Source organism: Typopeltis vanoorti, chromosome 12 (assembly GCF_054136105.1).
Source record: "Typopeltis vanoorti isolate ZY-2024b chromosome 12, IOZ_Tvanoo_1.0, whole genome shotgun sequence".
NCBI lineage: Eukaryota > Metazoa > Arthropoda > Arachnida > Uropygi > Thelyphonidae > Typopeltis > Typopeltis vanoorti.
In genome coordinates, this window is record NC_143560.1 from 98,390,214 (window position 1) to 98,416,821 (window position 26,608).

At 36.9% G+C, this 26,608-nt stretch overlaps 1 protein-coding gene across 1 annotated transcript in view; it reads right to left on the minus strand.

Moving 5' to 3' along the window:
* Erk7 (Extracellularly regulated kinase 7) overlaps nt 1-26,608 on the minus strand; it is a 193,545-nt gene that overhangs the window by 138,366 nt on the left and 28,571 nt on the right. Inside the window, exons 2-3 of the mRNA XM_090401876.1 lie at nt 17,089-17,187; nt 8,874-8,994 (exon numbers count right to left, since the gene is read on the minus strand). Coding sequence (XP_090258002.1) covers nt 8,874-8,994; nt 17,089-17,187 — 220 coding nt within the window. The remainder of the gene's footprint in view (nt 1-8,873; nt 8,995-17,088; nt 17,188-26,608) is intronic.

A 26,608-nucleotide genomic window follows, 5' to 3' on the forward strand; every position in this document is an offset into this window, starting at 1 on the left:
ATGCGCTCCCTGAGTCTGTAGTGGATGCTGTGACAGTGAATGAATTTAAGGCGAGGTATGATAGATACTGTATGAATGTCAAATAGTTGTGATGAATATGATTTGGGGCCTCCCTCGATGAGTCTAATGACTCCCTGGAGTTGCCCGTAATAATAGTAATATTTTGCTGCCCTTTCTCTTAAAAAAAAAACTTCTTTAATGACATCTTAAAAGCCATGATGTTAAGCTGGGCTTCAACATATCTGATCATAAATTCTAAATAGTAGCATTAGCTAATGAAAGTTTAAATGATCAAGGAAAAATGATCATAAACTATTTTTTACAGAAAGAGAGAGAGCCAATTAACCCTTTAACGGTGGAATTTTGTTCTGAAAATGAGCATCTGCAGGAGAATTAAAATCAGAATTAAAATTAAAAGTCTGTATTTATGTGTTTTGATTCTATTTCTTTAATTGGTTTACTCTTAACCAATTATCTCATTATGATCGATTGATCTCATTGGTTAAATGAGATTTACCCTCAGGTCAAGGTCAGCTCACGGCCAACAAAAATGCAAGATAGAAAGTGTTCTGCTATTGTCACGTCATCTGATATTAACACTGACAGTGCAATATTAAACATAATACTACATTATTTTAAATTATTATGATTTTTGAAAAATACACTTCACAATGAAGTTTTATTTATTATTTAAAAATTTAACTAACAACATCCTGAAGTCTGCTTTCAACAGAGAAGGAATAAATGACTTTTTTTATAATTTTTTTTTTGTATAGTTTAGGCCAATTTTGCTCCTCCCCCCCCCCCCCCTAAAAAAAAAAAAATTTGTACGTACGGTAGATACGGCACCTTCAGTAGAGCCAGCCCTGCAAACAACTTGCATAATCATCTTTAACATACACTATCTGCAATAATTGTCTGGATGCTTGTTATTTGAAGTTATGGAACAGTCCAGGTTTGTTAATAATATAAAAACAGGTGCAGATAGTAGGAAGCAGTATTTCATCGTAGCAGTTGAATACAGGTGGTATGGCAACACGACATGAACTCAGTGGCGTTGAGAGGTGTCATCGTGGACTGTCACATTGGTGGCATGGCCAAAGGTGCCATTGCTGCTCAACTGGAGCATCCAAAATCAATAGTTTGCGATGTGATCAACAAATGAAGACATTCTGGCATCACTAGTGCAGGTAAACAGGGACAGGAGGGTGTTAAAATGGTTAAAATGGGTGACACACAAAAACCAGATACAATCAGCACAGACCATCCATGATGAGTTCCAGAGCACCAGTAACACCATGGTGAGCATTAATACTGTACGAAAGGAACTCCATTTACTGGATTTCCATGGAAGAGCAGCAGTACTCAAGCTGAATAAGGCTTGTGTACCACTGCTGCATCACAACAACGAATAAGGTGGCTCATCTGGCGTGATGTAAAGAGCATGTGAACTGGACAATTGACCAGTGGAAAACAGTACTCTGAAGTGATGAATCAAGGTTCACTGTTTCCAGTCTTATGGCAGGGTATGGTGTGAGTTAGCCCTGTGAACGCATGTTATTACCACAGTGTGTTGTACCCACAGTAAAGTTTGGTGGTGGGAGTAATGGTGTGGGGTGCATTCAGCTGGTTTGGAGTGGGCCCCACTAGTCGTTGTCTGTGGTTCCATGAAGGCAACTCAGTACCTTGATATTCTGGATAATCAGTTGCATATAACGTGAACTTTTTATGGAACGGACCTGTGTTACCATCAAGACGATAATACCCCATGCTACAAAACTGCAGCTGCTATTATGCAATGGTATGAAGAGATGGGTGTTAAATGACTACCTCAGCCTGTGCAGAGTCCTGACCTCAACCCCCACTGAACAGCTATGTGATGAATTGGAGTGGCGATCGAGGTCCAAAGCAGCACGTCCTCAATCTGTTGGAGAATTCATTGCTGTTTGATGAAAAAATGGAGACAAATTCCACCTGATGCCTGCCGCACATTGGTGGAAAGCTTCCTTCAAAGGGTGCAGGAGATGATCAAAGCCAAAGGTGGACATACCCGATATTAGGGTTCGCCTGCTGGTATCCATTGTAAATTGCTAAAATGTCTGGATAATTATTGGTAGATAAGTGTACATACTAAAGATATGAATGGCAGTCTGAAGTATGATACTGAGCTTTCCAATGCTACTAGTCCACACTGGATGTTCTTGAGTTTATTTTTGAGCATAGTTAAGAGACAATTGTTTCCATCATAGTGATAGAGCCAGTTCATCTATTTTTAATGGGCTGCGAAAAGCATCAGTAGCTATTCAAATACACCGATGATGGATGAGATCTAACGATCACAGGCCTCTGCATTGCAGAACTGTAGAGTTTCCCCATAATTGAGCTTTGAATGTATAAGTGTATGATAAAGATGAAGCAATGAAGTTTGATCTTCAGTTCATTCAGTAGAGGATAGCATGCATTAGAGTGCTCCATATTTTCAACATTTAGTGATGGACATTTTCATTTTGGTCTACACAATAAGTAAAAAATTCAGTAAAAATTTTAGCAAATTTATTGAATGTTTAGGGGTTGCAACGGTGTCCAAGTTTGCATATTGAAAGAATATAAGTAAACTGCAATGTGCATATTCTCAACTTGAACATGTTTTAACAAGTCTATTATTCATTTTTCAAGCTGCTTTTCTCTACACATATTAGCATAATCATAACAGAGCATTATTAAAGCCTTCAGTTATGTTATAAAAATAGCAGGCACATCAGATGTCAGCCATGTTGTCCAAATCAAAACTCCCTTCCAAAATGAGGTCATGGCTTTGTTTTTTCATTACAAAAAGGCAATTAAACAAACAATAGAGGCCACTGACTTCACAGGCCACGATGTTTTAGTGATTTGGAAAAAGGCAAGATACCTACAAAGTTGAAAAGATATGTCATGAACAAAGTCAAAAGGCATATTTAGAAAATGGGAAAGTCTTAGAAAGAGCAAGAACAAGGTGAAGAAGGAGCTGGAAAAAATCTTGAACATCTATGTATTCACTGTTAGTCTATGTTAAAGCTTGGTTGTAACTTTCATCTGCTATCTGTCCCCTAGAAATTACCTTCAGTTCCTGAAGAACATTTATCTGTACAAGGAAGTAAGTGAAGCAATCGCAAATGCTACACTCTGAAAATTCCTGGGACACCTCTGGTACCTTTCAGAGGAATTGATCACATTTAAAGAGCCATTGGCTCTTTATTTTAGTGATCACATTTAATATTTTTGATTACAAAGTTTCTTTTGAGACAAAGTGAAAAATTGTTGATGCATTGAAGAAGTCTGGAGAAGGCAGTCCAATGAAATGAGCAACACTTGCTACAGCACATCTAGCCATAATCGTTTCTCTGCAACTTGAGGACTCTGTGACATCAAACACTCAACAGTTCTTGCCTATCACTGGACTTCCCACTGATTTCCTGAACAAGGCTGTGCTGACTAGAAGATGAGTTATTCGTCAATAAAAAAGACCATTCACAATGCATGAGAGCTGTCAACAACACTGCAGAAAGAAGTGTGGCTCTGATAGATAAACAACAAACTGAAGCCCAGAAGCAGTTTCTTTCATTAGTCTTAAGTGATTACAGGAAAAAGTATCTTGACCACAAGAAAGCAACGCTGCTAAAATAACAGCAGTAAAACCAGTTAAGTTTAAGAATTTATAAACTTTGTATTAATCTGTTTGAATAATAAAGGTTTACAAGTATTTTGTTTCATTTTGTCATTTCCTCTATAAGTGAAGTTGATGTTCATTTGGAATAATAATTGGTAAAAATGACTAATTAAAAAAAATTCACTTGGGGCACTAAAGTAGATTTTAAAATTTAAAAAAAAAAAAAAAGAGCAAATGATGCAATTTTATTAGGAGAAATATTAAAAACTAACCATCGCAATCCCTAAATATAAATTATTTAAAATTTTGTAAGATTTTTTTTTACTTTCTATTGCAAAAACAACGAACAGGTACCTCAATACGAAATTCAAAACATTTAAAATTGCTATTTTTAAGAAACACCATAATGTGTAGGAGATTCAATGCTCTCTCTCTCTCACTTTTCCCTTAGTTGATGAATGTATGCAAGGAATGTAAGCTTTCTGTCAAGAAAGAGTTCTAAGAACTTAGCTTCTGTTCCTACTGAAATAACAGTCAGTCTCTTACTTAACTGTGTATCCGGGTGAAGAGTGTTTTTGGAAGTGTAGACATGTACACAGATACCTTTCTTCTGCTGAAACCCAACCCATTACCAGGAGCTCATGGAGAGACATGATCAATTGCTTGAGTTGTATTTCAATTACTCTCATGTTAAAAGAGAGGCAGTAAATTGTGAAGTCATCAACATATAGAGCATTGCACACTGTGGAAGCTGTTCAGTGACTGAATTAACATTGGCAGCAAAGAGTATCATACTTAAGATGGAGCCTTGGAGAACACCCTCTTCTTGATATAGCCAAGATAGCATACTTCCTATTTGAACCTGGAAGACTTGGCCAGACAGAAAGTTTTTAATAAATACAGGATGGAGACATCTCCTAGGTTAGAGGACTTTTAATAAGCCATACCTGCAGGCTGTCAAACTTTCTCCATGTCAAAGAACACTGAACCAGATGTTCTCATTTCAGGAATGCATCTCTTATACATTTCTAAATGGACCAAATGGTCTAATGTTGAACTATATCTACAAAAGCCACATTGTATGTTAGAGAGAAGATTGTTGCTTTCTAAATATTACAGAAGTTTGGCATTAACATCTCACATACAGCTGGTCAGAACAATAGGTCAGTAACTGTTTGTGTTGGATCCTTTCCTCATTTTGGGATAGCAGAAACTCTTCTGCAGTAAGTATTCTGCCATACAGTATGATAAGGAAATCTGTAGAAGATGATGGAAGATGTTTTATCATCTCATAATGGATGCCATCGGGACCTACAAGGTGTGAGACAGTAAAGTTCTTTTTAGTTCCTCCTTAACAAGTGGCTGATTTTATAGCTCTTGCCAATTTGATAAAAACGTTTGGCTACTGTTTCTCTTGTTGAGAAATAGTAAAGTAATATTTAATTTGACCATGATGTCAGAAGTTTTTTATTAATGTTTTAAAGTGCAGACTTTCAGATTCTGACATCATTGTCAGGTTCAATAAATACTTCACTGACGTACCTTTGACAGATACCTTTAACCTCATTAAGACACATTTCCTCTCTTTGACATTATTCGGAGTCACTATATATGCAGGTTATTTAGTATTGAAAGGAAAAATATACAAAAAAGCTGAATGGGACCACTATAAGTTCCCTCATTCTCCTCACAGCTAACTTCTATATGAAATATTTTGAAAAACAAGCACTCAACCACACTTAAGCCAATACTTTAGTTGTGTTATGTTGGTAATGTTTTTTTTTTTTTTTGGCTTCATGATCTACACACATTAAAAACATTTTTGGTCCATCTTAACAGTTAATATCCTAAAATAAACTTCACCATAGAGAAAAAAAAAGTAACAATTGTCTCCTCTTTTTAGATACACTAGTGACATGACTTCCTAATGAACCATTATCCTTTTCCATTTACAGAAAACCCGCTTGTGCAGAAAGATATTTACATAAACAATCACACACACACCACTACCCTTTCCAACAGTATAGCATCCTCAAAACACTTACTCACCAAGCCAGGGCTATTTGTTCAAATCAAACAGCCCTTGAAACTGAGTTCAGGGATTTTTGCGATACCTTTTTTAGACAATGGCTACAGCCCATATAAAATAGATAAAATATTGCATGCATACCCCATTCCTCCTATACCCAACACTCAGGAGCACAGCAAAACCATTCCCATCCCATATGTCGTACATCAGAAAAAATAGCCAAAGCTCTCTGCAAATATGATCTCCATGCAACTTTAAAGCCATTCATTCATTCATCCTTCATATGGTCTCCTAAAGATCAACTACATCCTCTTGAACATTCTGAAGTGTACAAAGTACCTTCTTATACAGACTCATAGATCAGTAACCATCTGCCTTGAAGAACACAAAAACTGTATCTGAGATCATCTGTATGGCAAGTTGGAATTGGCAGACCATGCTCTGGATACTCCTTCACATAGAATCAGATGGAGGAAAATATCTATATTACACAGAAGTCATTATAGGTCTGAGAGACAATTTTTGGTATCAGCATAAGCTATCTCATTCAGCATCAGGCAAATTAGATATTTATTGCAATTTTGCTAGAGTCCTGGACAGGTGTAGAATTATGATAAAAAAAATATTTAGGTAAGGCAGTTTAAGTAATAAGAGGGTGATAATGGGCAACTTTATTTATGGGGATTATAGACTAAAATAAAGAGACAATAGAAGCAAGGAAAATAAATCACTTTCTGAGGGACAACTATCTTAGGCAATATGTAACAGAAAGAGGTAAATTCAGATCAAGAGTCTGATTTAATCATCACTGAATCAGATGATGAGATATCATGAATGAGGTGAAAAAAAGCCCATATTCATCAAACCAGATGTCATACCTATTCTTGAAATTCATGCACACTACCTGTACTGACAATCTCCAAAAGGTAATCCATTGCAATCATGCACTGGTACTCATCCCTTTGTTGGCTACATTCATTCTCAACTTCCATGGATGCCCTCTCCTCAGCACCCCTAATAATTCTATTATAGCACTGGACAAGGAATAATTACCATCAACAATGTTTGAATGTATTCCAAAGTCAGAATTTCACTAAGGAAGATATTAAATGATTAAACATCTCTCTGTCTCTCTATGTTCACTGGGCATCTACAGATGCTGTATGGTCACTCCGATGCTTGATGATGTTCCACACCAGGCCTTGCCATATAGTCCTGTTTGCTTTTCTGGCAGCCTCAACTCTCTGAAGATCAGTCACTCCACACATGCCATCCATCCATCTCATTGATGGTCTACCCCTGCCTCTTTTTCCAGGAACTTTACCTTCTATTACTGTTCTGAGAAGTCCCCCCTTCCATCCTTTCTATGTGTCCAAAATATTTTAACTTTCTTCTATCAATATCCTTAAGGAGCCTTAAAGTTCTACTAATCTTTTCTAACACCAATTCATTTGTATGCCTTTCAGTACATGATATCCTCAACAGTCTTCTGTAACACCACATCCCAAAAGCAGATATCTGTTTCTTATGTGACTTCTTTAGGTTCCAAGTCTCACATCCATAAGTCGCTGTTGGAAAAACAACTGCATCTAAAATCCTCAACTTTGTTCCCTTGGAGATAGATCCATCCTTCTAGATTTTAGACAGGTCTCTGACTGTTGTTTTAGCCATTCCTAACCTTTTTCTGACATCTTTTGAACAGCAATTCTTCACATTAATAATGGATTACAGGTACTCAAACTTGTTGACTTCCTCAATTCTTTCTCCATTAAGATACACTTGTTTCTCAAGAGCTTCTCTGTTTGTTTTTCCTTTGAGAACCATGATCTTTGTCTTGCTAGAATTGAGTTGAAGTCCTCTGTTATTACTGATCTTGTTAACTTTGTCAAGAATTAGTCCTAGTTCTTCCATGTCATTACAAAGGAATACTGTATCATCAGCGTACCTCAGATTACTGATCAATCTACCTCCTATCCTAATTCCTGTCCTGAGCTCATCCAATGCTTCACGCATGATGTCCTCTGCATATATACTAAACAAGTGAGGAAAAAGTAAACATCCTTGTCTAACTCCTTTTCCAACTTGAATCAGTCAATCCAACACCTGTTCTTAGTGTGGCTTCTTGCTCCTTATACAAGTTGGCTATCAACCTGATAGTGTGTTGAGGAAAACCCATTCTTTTCATTACTTCCCACAGTTTCACATGCTCAACACAGTCAAAAGCTTTAGAGTAGTCTAAGAAACACATTACCAAAGGGAGTCTGAATTCTTTATATTTTTTTTTTTCTATGATCTGTCTAAGGCAAAGGATCTGATCTCTGGTGCCCCTACCTTTCCTAAAATCTGCTTGTTCTTTGGGCATCTCTGCCTCAACTTTGGCCTCAATCCCATTTAGCATGATCTTTAATAAAATTTTGCTTGCATGAGATATCAAACTAATAGTTCTATAATTCTTGCATGCCTTCATATCACCTTTCTTGTGTAGTGGTATGAAAACTGACTTCTTCCAGTTTCTAGGCCATGATCCTGTCTCCCATATCCTTGTAATCAATCTATGAAACACTTATCCCTCCATCTCTTGTGGCCTTAACTCTGTTGGGATTTCATCAGCACATGGTGCCCTACTGCTGTTGAGCTGCTTAACTGCTCTTTCAACTTCATGCCTAAGTGGAGGAGGTTCCAAATCAAAATTTTCTTGGTGGGAGGACTCCACATTAAACATCAAGGTATTCTAAATCTCAGTGAGTGTGATATTCTCTGATTTTAATTTCATTTTTACAATTTATTGTCTAAAAATTACTAATTTCTCATTTCTTTTATATTTCTGTAACCATACATTGAAAAATGAATATAAATTCCTACAAGTAAATTTTTTATAAATTGAAAATCAACTTTTAGTTGTAAAAAAAAACTGATAATTGAAACAGTGAAAAAATTTCCATCGCCACTGCCACTTTGCAAGGACTCTACTATCTCAGTAGAGGTCTAGTTAGATGCTCATTAGAAGTTTTTCAAGCAAGCAAAAAATAAAGAGATAAAAAAAGAAATTCATTTTTGCTATACAATTCAATGTGTAATTTAAACAGTGGAACATGTTTATAAGAATCTAGTATACATACAGTTACATATAAATAATACATTCTGCTTGATATTAAAGAATATTTATACATGTAATTTACATCAATATGGACTTACCCATAAATTCAAAAACTAAATAAATATCTTTATCACTCTGAGACTTGATAACCTCCAAAAGTTTAATGACATTTGGATGATCCTGAAATTCTTGAAGGAATAAGATCTCTCGAAACGTACGCTTTGTGTTAAATAAAAAGGAGACAACAAATATAACATTTTTAATAATTTGATGTTTTATGTATAAATAAGCACTATAATGAAATTTATTTGATAAAATTATTTTTTGCGGTGAGGAAAGGACTAAGTTTTATGTTTACTAAACATAAAGGCATCTTTTATAAGCACATCCTAATTTTAAAGCACTATTAGCTATTAAATTTCTTCTTCAGGAAACTTTCACTGGCTCTGAACATTATTTCTGTAAGCAGAATTTTCCAATTTGTACAGTGGCCTTCTCTATACAAATCTGAAAATGGAAAAAAATCACATGCTGCAGCATTCTAACTGAATATAGAATACTACACTGCAACATGTGATTTTAATATAACACATTGTGACAAAAATATATTTATCTCAAGGCATTGCCTTTGTAAGATAGGGTGGCTGTGTGCATTATCCAATTATTTTGTGCTGGGTGGGGAGTAAATTCTGAGTGGAAAAATCATACCACCTCTCTATGATACCAACTAAATCACCACTAAACAGAAGATTACAGTTCAGGTATTTTCAATCAAAACAGTCAATCTTCTGAGTGCACTAATAGTGTTATTTTTACGTGCACACACACACACACACACACAAAACCATAATATTTCAACATATGGCGAGCATTTCTAGCATGAATCTTTTCCTAACTTTATCATATCTAGAAATTGTCTTGCATGCATAGTTTTTTTTAAAAGTGGGACAGTTAGGTTTGGAATTATGGCTAAAGCAGCAAAGGCTATGAGACCAGTGAATAGTGTCTATTAATGGTATGTGATTTGTAGAAAAACACTGCCGCATCTGTATACAACTGGAAATACTAATTAAAATGCTAATTTTAAAGTGGGATAAGAACCTACAGTATCTACTTTAATCATGTTCACCAAGTTGCAGTGGGCACATTTTTCATATGGAAAAATGACAGTGTTCTTAAGAAAAACATTAAAATCTTGACCAAAAGACCAAGAATAAGATGAACAGATATAATCATGATAACATCCTATTACAATGTCCAAACTGGAGAAGAGAAATAAGGTTTTGGACAGACAGGAATGAAGGCAACAAATCCAGTAGGGGCTTGATTTGTTGGGCTGCACATCTATGGAAAGAAGATACAAGTTTTGGAGAATGTCTTGCTGTAAGTCTACAGCATGACTATTACAGTCGCTTTGCACTTTTTTTCTCACCCAATTTCTTTTTTTCTTGAGCATCAATACAAAATTTGCCAGGTTTAGATTTTTATTTTATTTTTTTTTTATTTGTTCACACATGATGGACACAAGGAAATGTTTTGAAATTACCTTGAAATGGTGTTAAAAATATATAGAAAAACGTTTACATTTTGTCTCAGTTTCTAATTATCAGTCAGCTGACACTTATGTTGTATACTATTCAACATAATGAACAGAACAAAAATGTTTTTTCTTGAATGGTTTATTTTTAACAGTATCTCTAAAAGTGCATATTTGATATAGGCCTTCTGGCATCCAAATTTTGAGTATCAAATAAAAACTAATCTACCACTCAACAGGGCTGTACAAATGCAAATTACTCATAGCTATAAACACATGAGATGCAACCATGCCAGTCATTCCCATTTTTTTTTGTTTGCTCAATGGATTAGCCACATCTCCAGTACTTTCAGGATGGCAAATCATCATTGTTTACGTGATTGAGAAGATGGACTATTAGACAACCTGAAGCCAGGAAGTTATAGGCAAAAAGGTAGAATGTTGGCTTGATGTGTCATCTCACACTATAGATGCAGTTTCAGGAGAAAGGAATCATTACAAGAGCTGGCCTAGGAAACCCCCCTTAGATAACCTCAACCAGCAAGAAAGGACACTATGATGTCCTATCACCAAATGTCTCTTGAGGTTGCCATGATGCCACAGATGAAAACATTTCCAATCAGATTATTGTAGGAAGGTCAACTGAGGTAGATTCAATGCAGGATTTTGTTCTATGACTGCTACTGTTTAATTTCTACATTAACGACATGGGAAAGGATTTGAGAGGAACTGTTCAGTTATTTGCTGATGATGCAAAGTTGGGTAAGGCAATAGTTAATAGAGATGATGTCAAAATTTTGCAGCATGATTTGAACAGATTGGCAGACTGGACAAGGGAAAAATGGATGTCAGTTTAATGTGGTAAAGTGTACGTTATGCATTTTGGGGTGAAAATATTACTAGCCCTATGTCACACTGATGGAATTGTACTCCAGGAAATTGACAAAGCTAAAGACTTGGGGAGTGTTAGTGGATAGGGAGTTAAAGTTTAGGAGGCACATAGCAAAAGTGGCTAAAGCAGCTCATCAGATGACTAGGTTACTGAAGAATACTTTGACAAGCAGGTTATTGTTCCTCTTTATCGAGCCTCGAACCAGACCTTGATAAGACCCCATCTTGAGATGGGGTCTTATCAAGGTCTGGTAACCCTAGTAAACCCTGGCACCCATGCAGATCTGGGTGCCAGGGTTTCTTAGTGATGAGGAAGAGGTGGAGAGAATCCAGAGGTGAGTGACCAAGATGGTAGCAGGTCTATGGAATGAACCTTACAAGAACAGGATGAAGATTTGTGGGTTGCAGAAACTGGTTGATAAGTGGAAGAGTATGATTCAGACATACAAATTACTGAGGGGTTTTTACAAGATTAATTCAGAGGAAATTTTTCAGAACAGATCTGGTTGTGGGAGAACTAGGGGGCCACCCATTAAACAGAGTAAGAGTGTAGTTAGCAAGGGTGCTAGAACCAGGTTTTTGGCTTGAAGAGTAGTAAATGAGTGGAATAGGTTGCCCGAGTCTGTTGTGGGTGACATAACTGTGAATGAGTTCAAAGCAAAGTATGATAGATACTGTGCAAATATTGGATAGTTCTTGACATGATGTGCAGGTCCTCCCCTTGATCAGTCTAATGACTCCTTGGAGTAGGTAATAATAATAATATAAAGAAATTTTACTTTGAGATGCATTTATAGGAATCAGTTTATAAAGTATATTTCGTATTATTACGGGCAACTCTAAGGATTCCTTAGAGGGATGCCCTAAACATTACATCAAGAACTATCCAACATTTGCGCAGTATCTATCATACTTTGCTTTGAACTCATTCACAGTCATAGTACCCACAACAGACTCTGACAACCTATTCCACTCGTTCACCACTTTCCAAGCATAAAACCTAGTTCAAACAACCTTGCTAACTACATTCTTACTCAGTTTAATGGATGGTCCATAGTTCTCCCACAACCAGACCTGTTCTGAAAAATTTCCTCTCAATTAATCTCGTAAAAACTCCTCAGTAATTTGTATGTCTGAATCATATCACCCATCTTCCACCTATCAACCACTTTCTGTAATCCACAAATCTTCAACCTGTTCTCGTAAGGTTCATCCCATAGACCTGCTACTATTTTTTGCAGCTCAATGATGATATTCATCCATTTAACTCCCTATGGATCATCTCCACCTCATCACCAAGAAACCCTGACACCTAGATCTGCATGCAGTGGTCAAGAAGGGGTCTTATCAATGCTCAATAAAGAGGAACAATAACCTGCTTGTCTCTGCTGATGGGCTGCTTTAGCTAATTTTGCTATGTGCCCCCCCCCCCCAAACTTTAACTTCCTATCCACTAACACTCTTAAGTCTCTGGCTTCGTCAACTTCCTGGAGTATAGTTCTACCAATGAATCTTTTCACCCCAAAATTCATGACCTTACGCTTTGCCAAATTAAACTGACTTCCCTTCCCCTTTGCCTCCAGTCTGCCAATCTATCCAAGTCATCCTGCAAAATTTTGACATTATCTGTATTAACTATTGCTCTACCCAACTTTGCATCATCAGCAAATAACTGAACAGGTCCTCTCAGATCCTTTCCTATATTGTTAATAAACAAATTAAATAGTAGCAGTCCAAGAACAGAACCCTGCAGAATGCCACTAGTCACAGGCATTCTTTTGGACTTGACTCCTGAATAAACTACTCACGGATATCTCTCTATCAACCACCCTCCTATCCATCTCACCAACCTTATATCCGTCCCTATGTGCTGCAGTTTACTGAATAGAATTCCATGTGGTATCCTGTGTAAGGCCTATGCAAAGTCCAACAGTATCACTGTAAACTCATTACTATTATCCAACTTAGCTGTCACTCCATTATAAAATGGAAGCAAGTTACTAGAGCATGCCCTACCCTTCACAAAACCATGCTCCCCCCCCCCCCCCCCCACACACACATACACAGTATCCCATTTCCATCTATTCATTCCTGAATTTTGCTCTTGACCAATTTCAATACTTGAACAACTCCTGATATGCTAATTGGTCGGTAATTTGCTACATCAGTTCTGGAGCCTCCTTTATGCAACGTAACTATTTTCTCCTCTTTCCACCCCCCCTCAGAACTGACCCAGAGCTGAGACTAAGATTCAACAATATGGTCAAGGGCACTGACAATTCCCTCACGGCTTCATGTAAAACTCGAGCTGGCATACCATCCAATCCCACGGATGTATTCACATTAAGGTTCTGTAATATGCTATAATGTCGTATGTAATGTAATATGCCGTATAAGTTTCACTCTCTCGTTCCTGCAATATCACCACCTGGTGGATATACTTTTGCAAAGTGTTCACTTAATAATTCTACTATTTGACTCATTCAGTTACCACCCTACCATTATCATTCCTTAAAATCATTCTGCCATATACATGCTTTCTTTTACTTGCAGCATATCAAAAGAATTTTGTTGGAAGTTTTTCCACTTGGTTATATTACAAATTAAAGATGCCAAGAAATTATCTACTTTGTTTAATCCTTTATCCAAGTGCAAGCAAACAAGTTTGCACCTGAACTATTTTCAGGACTGGGTCAACCTTGTATAAAAAACACATTCGTATAAATAAGCTAACACTTCATATCACATTCTTTAGTATCCCATAATGCAAAGCACATATCCTTATGAGTATGTGTCCATAAGGATATGTGCTTCGCATTATGTGATACTAGGGCAGTGATGTGAAGTCTTAGCTTCTCTATATGAGTTGCCCCACTCCTGAAAATAGTTCAAGTGCAAACTTGTTTGCTTACACTTGGATAAAGGATTAAACCAATATATAATTTCTTGATATCTTTAATTTATCGAAAGAACTGTTTGTGATTCTCTTTAGCCTGCATTGATAACTTCCTTTCATAATCTGCTTTTGCCTTTTTTTTTTTTTACAACACTAGTTACCCTTCTGGCCTGTCTTGTACTGTTCATGTGCCTGCAGGTCACCTTTCTCCTTAAATTCATTCCACAATTGTTTCTTTCTGTGCAGCTCCAGCTTGATGATAATATTCATCCATTTAACTCCCACTTGATTTACTACCATCACATCCCTCAAACACTCCTTTACCACTTCCCATGCACTATCAACCAGCCCTTGCAGCTTCACATGCCATGGCACAAATCCAAGCAATATCCTAAGCTTGTCGTATTTACCAGCCCTGTAATTACACACACACACACACACACACACACACACACACACATATACACACACACACGCCCCATCTTAACTGAAAATTCCACGCATTTGGCCACCTCCCAGGTCAAGACCATATGATCACTCTCACCAATCGGTGGCAACATGGTCATATTTGTTATAGACAAATTCTCAGATGCAATTACTAGACTGAGCATCTCAAACCTATAGTGCATTCCATTACATCTGTCACAGGTAATTACTCCTTAGTAACTGCATATAATCCATTTCCTTCTATGTGTTCTCTCCTCCTTCCAAACAAATCTTCTATGTTTCCATAGCCTCAAATGTGCTATTTTCACTGGCCTGCAGTTGAACTTCTACTCTCTTTGGTTGCAGTTCATTGGCTATCATCAATAACACTTCTCTCCCTATTCTTTTCTCTCTATCTCCCCTGAACACACTATACCCTACTAACTATATCATCTTCTGTTAGCCATGTCTCACTAATGCCAGTAACCTTTGGTCAATATGAACTAACCAATGCCAAAAATTCCTCCTGCTTGTGCTGAATGCTCCTGGCATTAGTGTACATAAAATTCAAAAGCTCCTTAGGCCTACCACTATCCTGACACTTTATATTAACTATTCCATTCTGGTTTGTTACCAGTGTTACTAAGTTAGGCATGTTATGCACATTCTTACACTCAACTGCCTCACTGATGTCTGCATATCCACTCAACAACTTACCGTACCCTAAAAGCTCTAGTTTTCCTGATTCTGTGCATTCACTTTCACTTCATTCAACAACACTTTTTCCAGTTCTCTGAACACCAAATCCATTCAGATACAAACTATCCTTCTTGTATAAGTCCTTTTGATCATCAAACTTGCTCCACTCCTCCTACATAACCAACACATCATGTCATTAGCTATTTTAGTCCTCCTTCTCAGCTCTACTCTTCATGCTGCAGCAACAGACTCACTGTCTTAACTCTCTCACTCTTTTCTTTTGCTATTTCCAGTAATTCTTTAATGCCCTCTCTCATGCCATATTTTTCTCCTTTTAAATTATTTGTTCCAGCCACTACTTTTTTTTTTACTCATTTCTTTTGTCCTACCTTTTTGTGCTTTAATAGCTTTACTAACATCATTTGTGCACCAGGAAAACACGATTTTGTCAAACTCTCATTGATTACACCTTTTCTGAGTGAATCGCCGTACAACACTCACTCCTTGATTTTTCTTTCACTCTTAGTTAAGCCCTCATTTTTCTTCTCTCGCATTTCTTTCTTTCGTTATCAGATGATCCACTTGCCAGACATTTTTGCATTCACTTGGAAGGCAGCAAGGCGTGGAAATTCCAGTTTAGAAAGGGTATACATGAATCATCTGCCTTATAAGGCAGATGATTATGATACATTTAGGAGGCGGTTTTAGCCAAGTGCTGAAATATTTCCCCTGCATCAATCCAATAAAATCCTTGAAGTAACTTAAATGTTTCTATCATATCCTACCTTTTTCGCCCATCAATTAATTTTCGGAGTCAACAAACCCTCAATCTATCCTCATAGGAAGCATTCCACAGACCATGATATTGCTTCCTCAAGATATTCTGTTGACTATCCCAATGCACTGCAAACATCCTTCCATTACAGAACTTTATGCCATGGTACTGCTTCAAGCTGCCTCCTAAATGTATCATAATCACTTGCCTTATAGTTCCACTATAAGGCAGGTGATTCATGTATAGCTTTTCTAAACTGGAATTTCCATGTTTTGCTGCCTCCCAAGTCAAGAACATGATGACTTTTCCAATTGGAGGCTAAAGAAACTGAAGCAATAATGCAATGCTTTTATGTTGCACAACACATTAATCTTAGTATTTTGGTTGATTATATCAACAAAAAGACCATTTTAGTGATTTTTTCTTAAAATCTACTGAAGTACAGTTAATGGGATAAAAATCCCTTATTGTTTTTCAGCCAGTAAGCGAAAAAACGATCTGAACGTTTCATGCCGACGAACTGTCAGCGTATCCAAGCGTAAGTGACCACTTGGTAGTGCCACACCACGGCAACTCGTTGCAAAGGTGGAGCAAGCTCCCTCACTGTTCTTGATATTTTCTCATAATGTAAAACACAGCTCTTAGGAGATGTAATATTGTTTTACATTATGAGGAGAGGTCACTACCCAGACCGGTTTCAACCTTTTTTGAGGTCTCATCAGTGAGTAGCTAGACCTAGAATATCAGAGTTTAAGTGAAAAGAACTTACATACTTTTGCTATACGATTGCCAGAAAGGTGTGACACTATATTATATTATTATAACATAGTATAACTAAGATGAAAAGCCAAACGGCTATTTTTTTTTCTGGCGAAGTTGATCAGTTTCGCTTACTGGCTGAAAAACAATAAGGGATTTTTATCCCATTAACTGATCAACTTCGCCAGAAAAAAATAGCCGTTTGGCTTTTCATCTACTGAAGTACATTTAAAGAATATTTTTCTTAAGTAGTAAAATTAACCCAACAAGATACTACATTAAATTTTTGCTTATTTGGACTTATAATCATTCAAAAAGAAATCTACATACTTGGGCATCCGTTTTATTTCTGAAAGCGTCATATATTTTTTTTACAGCCACTATTTCTTCAGTTTTCTTATTAACAGCTTTCCATACAATTCCATATGCCTGAAAAACAAAAGTGAAAAGCAGAAAAAGTTAACTAAGTAAAAAATAAAACATTTTCAAATTAGTATGTAAAAAGATACAACAAATGTAAATTAACTTACACCATTAGAATTTCGTATAACTTCAGAATGCAAGAATGACTAAGTGCAGAATCTAGTCTCAAACAAAAATATTAAATAGAATAGTCAATTTGGGAAGTAAAGGAGTTTGAAGGCCTAAAGGAATGCTGCAGTTTCTATGTACTAACTCTTCCATCTTGTTCAGATGAACAAGGTGGAAGAGTTTTCAGCATTGGCTAGTGCTACTTCACCAAAAGATATAGGCATTAGTGAGACTTGGCTAACAGCAGATGATGTAATTCTTGTGTAGAGGCTTAAGTGCTGTGAGGACATTATGTTAGAGGTTTAATGGATTTTTTTACAACACTCAAAAAGAATTAAAATAGAATTTAATACTTCCTATATTTCGTCCTAGTCACTAGGACATCTACGGGGATTACAAAGACAATTAATGTAACATGCACACAAAAACTTACAATACTAAGCCCAACCACGTGGGTGACAATACAGTCCTATCTAGGTGGAGTGCCCTCTAAGGGCAGTTGTAGGTGGCCTGGAATGTAAGGTGGGACCTCTGGTGATGACTGTTTCCCAAATCTTCGGAAGCTTAATGCAACCGTATTTGTTAAGATTTGGTTGGTTTTTGAGAGCTGCTGCTGCTTCTAAGAAAAGTCTCTCTTTCTTGAATTTGCTGTGGTGGAGCATGGCGGTTTTCTTCTATGATACTCTGTGGGTGGTGTCCAAAACGTGGTCAGCCAAGCCTGAATGGCCATAGTTGTGTTTAACGATGTACGACTTGTGTTCCTCCAGGCGGATGGATGCTGATCTGCCTGTCTGTCCAAAGTACGCAAGTTTACAGGAACAGGGTACTTTGTAAACTCCAGGCAGAGAGAGAGGAGGGAGCTGATCTTTTGTAGAACGGATAAGGGTAGCCAGTTTGCGGTAGGGCTTATATGCAGTGTGTAGGTTATACTTTTTTAGTATCTTGGCTATTTTTTCCGAAGTGCCACGGATGTAGGGTATGGTGATGGCATTTTTGAATTCTTGTTGAAGAGAGGGACGGGGAATGGGGGAGGAATTTATTATTTTTTTGATGCTGTGTTCGCTGTAGCCATTGGAGAGGAAAGTTCTGTGTATGCGGTTAAGCTCAGTAGTGAGGGCGGTTCCACTGGAACAAAGATTGAGAGCTCTCTTGGTAAGGGTTTTAATGATGCCATATTGTTGTGAGGGGTGGTGGTAGATGTCCTAGTGACTAGGACGAAATATAGGAAGTATTAAATTCTATTTTAATTCTTTTTGAGTGTTGTAAAAAATCCATTAAACCTCCAACATAAAGCAGATGATGTAGTTACAGGGATAGAATGTGAAGGGTTTAGTATTTTCAGGCAAGATAGAGAAGATAGGATGAGGAGAGGAGTACCGATGATGATAGCAGATGAATTGCAGCCAAAAAGAATACAAGTTAGACAAGACGGTGGCTATTCATTTCAAGCAGTGTGATATCAAGGTCAAAAAGATCAAAATATACAGTTGATTGCTGCAATAGGCCTAGAGGTTCCAGGGATAATCTAGAAGCCTTGCATCAGAAAATTAGTACAATAAGTGCAGGTAGAGTGATTATTATGGAGGACTTCAACTATGGAGATATAGATTGGAAAAGAGATCCAATGGCAAGAAGAAAATGGTATTTATACACCTCCTGACAGATAATTACTTGAGGCAGCATGTGATTTAGGGAACCGAAGGTGCAAGAGTACTGAACCTGGTCATATGATCATAAGAGCTATCTGTAACTAAGATGACCAAACTGCCTTCCATTGGGGAAAGTGACCGTGCAATCTTGAGTTGGAAGATTGTAATAAATGGGGATATTCTGTCAAGAAGGGGTATATCTGGAATTACAAGGCAGATGATTATAGACAAGCTTAAGAGGAAGCACAAAGCTGTGCTATGTACCTTGCATGAGAAGGATGTTAGTAGCGCATGGGAGCATAGTTAATGCGCATGTAGGGGAAGCTACATTAAATTGTATACCTTAAATAGTTCAGACCTAATGGTGAGTTTTGATATCACCTCATTATTCACTAATGTACCACTGATTGAAACACTTAACTTACTAAATTCACAATTTCCCCCAGATATATTCCAGCTATTTAAATTCACAGTACAGGCAGATTATTTTACATGGAAAGGGAAAATATACAAACAGTTAGATGGGACAGCTATGGGTTCACCTCTTTCTCCCCCCCTTAGCCAACTTCTACATAGAACATCTGGAAAAATTAGCTATCAACACAGCCACTCTCAAACCTAGTCTCTGGCTACGCTATGTTGACAATGTGTTTGCCATTTGGCCACATGGCCCAGACATATTGAATACATTTTTAGTGCATCTAAATAGCCAGCATCCTAAAATCCACTTTACAATGGAACTAGAAGTCAATGGCTGCCTGCCTTTCTTGGACACACTGATCACACGTCTTCCAGAAGGTTCCTTATCATTTTCTGTTTACAGAAAACCCACACATACAGGGAGATACTTACACAAACAATCACACCATCACCCTTCTCAACAATATGGTATCTTAAAAACACTAACCCATAGAGCTAGAGCAATCTGTTCCAATGACATTGTTCTCACTGCTGAACTTTCTCACCTACATCAAACCTTCTTAAACAATGGTTATAATCCCCATAAAATAGATAACATACTAAATGCTACCCATAAATCCCCTCTATCTACCACAGAAGACTACAACAAAACCATCACCATCCCATACATTAAAGGCACATCTAAAAAGATATCTAGGGTGCTTAACAAACACCAATTACGCACAGTATTTAAACCTTACATAAAATTAGCAACTCTCGTCCGTTCACCTAAGGACAAATGCACTCCTTTATCACATCCAGGTGTCTATGAAGTGCCCTATTCTTGCCATCAAGCCTACTACGGACAGACAGGAAGAAATGTGGACATCCGCCTCAGTGAACACAAAAAATATATCCAACACTTTCGCTATGGTGAGTCGGGTCTGGCAGACCATGCTTTGGATACCCCTGCACAGAGGATCAATTGGTAAGAAACAAAAGTAATGCACAGAAGCTTCTACAAGTCAGAGAGGTTGTTCCTGGAATCAACAGAAGCCTTGAAACATACTCCAAACCTTAACAAGTATGGCTGTATAAATCTACCAAAGATTTGGGAGACAGTCATCCTAAGACCAAATTAATATTTATTACTTTTATTTTTTATCATTTAGACTACTATTTCAAAACTTTGAATTTTTTTTTTTTTTTTTTTTAACCTAGATGGCACCATATTGTGTTGCACGCTGCAATCACTTATACTGTCCCCACTGTTACACCGGATTGTGGTTGTCTTGCCTTTGTAACAAACTTTGTGTTGTGTGCTCTGAAGATGCTGGATATAATACCAGCGAAATATTAGCTTTTAAGTTAATAAATAGTTATTTTCTTAACCATCTGTGTTCTTTATATACCGTGAAACCTATTACAACATGTCTGACGAAAACATAAGCCTATCCACGTGTATACCTAAGGTAAGGAGGGTTAATTAGGTAGAAGTTAAAAGGATGAATAATATCATTAAGGATGAGCTTCAAAAATAAATGAAAATGCTGTGGAGGGTATATAAGGAGAAAGGTGACTAGCAAACTCATGAAGAGTACAAGGGTCAGGCAAGAAAGATGACCAGCAGTATGATTAGCAAAGCAAAATCAAATTAAGAGAATAAACTACCCAAACAGGCCAAAGGAAATCCCAGAAAGTTCTTTCAGTATGTGGCAAGTATGAGGGAAAATGACTATGGAAGAATAACCTTAATGAATGCTGATGATCACAAGGTTACAGAAGCAGATAGCTGAGCGATTGTTTTGCAAGGGTCTATCATACAACTGAGATCAATGCTGTGACAGAGACTTGCGTGGGAACAGAGTGGATGAATTGGAGGTTTTTTGGATATTATAGAATCTTAATATAAATCTAGCTGTGGGAATTAGATGGGATATCAGCTCGCTTTCTGAGGGAATGTGCAAGGGAACTGACAATGCATGTGACTAGGTGTTTTCAGTCTCAGTTCTGGTCAAGTTCCAAGGGAGTGAAAAGAGGGCATAATTCCCTTGCATAATGGAAGTTCTAAGACTGCAGTAGCAAATTATAGACCAATTAGTACCACAGGAGTGGTTAAAAAAGTAATGGAAAAATTGGTCAAAAAGAGAATTCAAAAATGGGTGGATAACAATATGATACTGTATTTGGGGCCACATGGCTTTGTGAGTGGTTGGACATGCCTTAGTAATTTACTAACTTTTTATAATGAAGTAACAGATGAGGATAAAAAGGCTACATGATGATTCTGCTGGATTTTGCAAAGGCATCTGACAGAAAACCTCATGGAACTCTGTTATACAAATTAGAGGAAATGGGGATGAATATGACACTGGTTGTCATATTCTTAATTAACTAAAACTTAACTAAAATTATAGTTAATTAAGGTGATGTGAAGAGCTTGCAGAATGATTTAAATAGGCTGTCAGTATGGGCAAAAGATAATGGGTATCAGTTAACGTAGAGAAATGTAAAGTTATGCATTTTGGTATAAACAGTTTACTAGTTGTGTACAAAATTGATGGAACTATACTCTACGAAAATAGATGAAGCCAGGGATTTAGGGATAGTGGCAGATAAAAAGTTGGAGTTTAGAGGGCATATTGCTAAGGCAGCTCAATACGATTACTTGGCTATTGAAAAACACACTAACACGCAGAGATAGGAAGTTGTTATTCTTCTTTATAAGGCTAATCACTTGATATGTTCACATCTGGGTTACTGTTCTCAGGTCTGGTCTCCCGGGAATCAGTAAGTGGTGGAGAGGATTCAGAGGCGAGCAACTAAAATGATGAGTGGTCTATGGAATGTTCCCTGTAAGGATAGAATCCCTGGAAGTTGAATAAAAGTGTGGCTAGTAGGGATGTGAGGACTAGATTTTTTGCTTGGAGAGTTGTGAATGAGTGGAATGGGTTGCCAGAGTCAGTTGTGAGTGCTTTGCCTGTTAATGGGTTCGAGGAGAGGTGCGATTGATTGTGTGGTTAGTTTGGGTCTCCATGATGAGTCTTCGGACTCCATGGAGTTGTCCGTACAATAATAATAAGCAAGTCAAACAGCTTTACTTACAATAATAAAAATAAATTGCAACTAGCTTTTACTTTTATGATTAAGAAACATAAAATCTAGAAGAAAGATGAGGAAATATTCAGTAAAACAGGTGACTCTCAAACTTCTAAGCAAAGTCTGCAAAATTTTTTTTTTCCTGTAGAATTTGGCTATCCTGAATTGTCTCAGAAGCTTGGGTATGATGCCTTCTTTTTAAATTAAAAAAAAAAAAAAATTAGATTATCAGTGACAAAGGAAGAACAAAACATGAACAAGAAAACAAGAACATGAACAAAATTATAGGCTGCAGTACACACTGTTAAAATTGTGAAATTAATCTGTTTTTATAGCAATCACACTTTGACTGTTGAACCTACAAGACACCATAACTACTTCTGAGAGTTGAAGCAGATCATCAAATGACAACCTGCAAAAGATCACATTTACATATGCTATATATATATATATATATATATATATATATATATATATAAAATAGGAAGGAAAAACTGTAATAATCCTTGTACATTTTTCCTTATGAAGGAAAAATGTATTGTATATAAACCATGAAATTTGATTCTTACCCAATCTTAATGTCTCACTCTTCTATTTTGAAATCTTATTTCTGTGCATTTCGTGAATGAAAGGAGAGAGGAATTTTCATAATTGCAGTAGAGATATAAACCTTGAAAATCTGGCTGACATAGGCAATGGTAAAATCTTGACAAAAGACAGCAGCTCTTATCAGTACTGGCTTCAGGTCAAAGACAAACAATGTAAGAAAGGCTCAACTCAAGAACATGATCAGAATGATAATATTATTATTGTTGTATGGGCACCTCCATGGAGTTCGAAGACTCATCACAGGAGACAATTTATCATACATCTCCTTGAACCCATTAACAGACAACGTTCCAACAACTGACTCTGGCAACCCATTCCATTCATTCGCAGCTCTCCTAGTGAAAAATAAAGTCCTCATGCCCCTACTAACCACACTTTTACTTAACTTCCAGGGATGACTTGTTCTGTCCCCTTTAGCTAAATGCCAAAACATTTCCTCTGCATCAATTCTATAAAGCTCTAAGTAACTTAAATGTTTTTAATTAATCCCCTCTTTTTCTCCTATGAACTAATTTCTAGAAGTCCACACCCCTTCAATCTATCCTCATAGGGAGCATTCCTCAGACCACTCAGCATCTAAGGTTGCACACCTCTGGATCATCTCCACCACTTCCTCATCCCTAAGAAACCCAGTAGACCAGATCACAGTAATCAGGATGCAGACATATCAAGACCCTATAAAGAGGAATAACAACTGCCTTATCTCTATTTGTTAGTGTGTTCTTCGATAGCCAAGTAATCTTATGAACAAGGGCAGCTCGTGCATAGGCACTGCGGAACTGCAGCGCAGCACCGCCAATTTTTCTCGATATATAAATATATTTATTAATTTATTTATATTTGCTTGTAATATTTAATTTTATCATCAACAATCCTATACAATTCTCTTATTTTGCATAAAATATAATAAAAATCCATCTTGTAGCACTTAGGAGAGCGAAGGACGGTAGCAGCACTGTGTTTACCACAGTGTCACGTGCAAGCGTATGCGCATCATAGTGAGATGCGAGCTATTAGCATAATGCAGCAGTGTCCATCGCGCAGTTCCACTGTTTATATGCAGTTTGTGCTAGTAGTAGTGTGTTCAGTTTATCGTGTTTACTCAGTCTCTTTAAATATTTGGACATTACAATTAAAGACATAACATTTGTTATAGTTTTTATTTAAGAACATATCGGGATTATGATAATGGCTTTATTTTTAAGTAATTCTGAATAATACTAACTGTATAATTTTATCGATAATAAACAATATTTTTTCATGTTTAATTTTATTTTAATTTTTAACATAATTTTGATATTTTATCCGAACACGTATACACTGAACTGACAGTGTGTGTGTATATTTCGAAAGTTGCAGCACCCCCATGATTTCAAGCCACGAGCTGCCACTGCTTATGAGCTACGTTAGTAACATGACCTCTAAACTCTATGTCTACCACAATCACTCCTAAATCCCTAGCTTCCTCTATTTCCTGAAGTATAGTTCCATTATTGTGATAGAGGTAGACAGCTTGTAATCTATTTATCCCAAAATACATAGCTTTACACTTTCCTCATGAAACTGACATCAATTATCATTTGCCCATTATCTACTTATTTAAATCATTCATCCTGCAAGCTCTCAAATCACACTAATTCACTATTACTCTACCTAAATTTTCATCATCAGCAAACAAATGATTATTTCTTTTCAGGTTATTTCCTATATTATTTATGCAAAAATTAAACCGTAATGGTCCTAGCACTGAATCTTGCAGCACACCACTAGTCACCAGATTTCACCTGGATTCTGCTCCTCTATATATCACTTTCTGATCTGTCCAGCAGCCATTCTCTTATTCACATAACCAATGTCATATCCACCCCATTTGTTCTAATTAGTGTAACAGAGTTCCATGTCGTATTCAGACAAATGCCTTTGCAAAATCAAGCAGAATCATCACATAGCCATTTCTTTATCTGATCAGCTATCACTCCATTATAAAAAGTTGGTAAATTACTAAAGCATGACCAACACTTCACAAAGCCATATTGTCCCTCCAGAGTATCAAATTCCTATCCACCCATTCCTGAATTCTCTTTTTGACTAATTTTTCCAATAAATTTTATTACTACTCCTGCGATACTGATTGGCCTATAATTTGCAACTGAAGTCTTCAAACTTCCCTTATGCAAGGGAATTATTTTGCTCTCTTTCCACTTCCTTGGCATTCTACCAGAGCTGAGACTTAAAATGCCTAGTCACAGTTTCCTTGCACATTCCCCCAGAAAGCAAGCTGATATCCCATCTAATTCTACAGTTGTATTTATATTGAGATTCTGTAATATCTGAAGAACCTCCAATTCATCCACCTCTGTTCCCACATCTTTTTTTTTTTCACATATGGCATTAACCTCACTTGTATAATAGATACCCTTGCAAAGTGGTCACTCAGTAACTCCACTATTTTACCTGCTTCTATCACCTCATCAGCACTCATTAAGGTTATTCCATAGTTATTCTTCCTCTTACTTGCCACGTAGCAAAAGAATTCTTTGGGATTTCTCTTGGCCTGCTAGGCTAGTTTCTTCTCGTAATCTGATTTTGCCTTTCTTATCATACTGGCTGCTCTTGTTGCTTGCCTCTTGTACTGTTCATGAGTTTGTCACCGTTGGTGCAAAAAAAGTACTGAATAACTACAATTATTCATTTGTCAAAATGATCTGTTATGGAGTAAACGGGTTTATTAACAAAGCAATATATGAGCTACCTTAGTAACATAATGTGCATGTATCATCATGTTTACACATGATGATATATGCACATCCACAACTATTGGTGGATTCTTGGTTGAATAAAGCATTATTGATGGTAGATTATGTGCTCAAATGGGTAACTTGTCTTTCAAGACTGGTTTTGTAGTGCATGTGAAGGTTCTCTGTCATCTTGGGGAACATGAGTTGGGACATCTGCTGGCCATATCATGTAATTTTATCTCTTAGTTTGTCAAAGTTTGAAGGTGAAATATCCATTCCTTTAACATACCCATTGGACCATTTGCTCTACCAACTCCATATGAACAAAAATAATGCTCAACAATAAACATCTTTTCTTCCAACATCAACACCATTGCTACAGCTAAATGTAATGGCATAGACCTTACATGTGATCTATTAATATGCATGCAGTCGAATGGCATATCTCATAGCACATATACTGAATGGGAGGTCGAAGTTCAGTACTGCTTTTCTTTGCACCTTACCATATATCTTCCAGAGCATTTTCTTTTATTTCTTCACCTGATCCTTAATGATATTACTCATCCATTTAATTCCTATCTGATTAACCTACCTTGATTTAGGTATGCAATTTAATACATCTTCCCCTAGATTCCCATTATCTATACTCTCTAGAGCTATTAACACCCTTCCCATGCAGAGCGAAGGGTATTAATAGTTCATTCTACAGATGTGTCCAAATAATTGCAGCTTCCATTTTATAATCTTCTGCATTAGATTCACTTTTGGTTGTATCTTCTGATAGAGCTCTTCATTTGCGATTTTCTGTACCCATCCTATTCT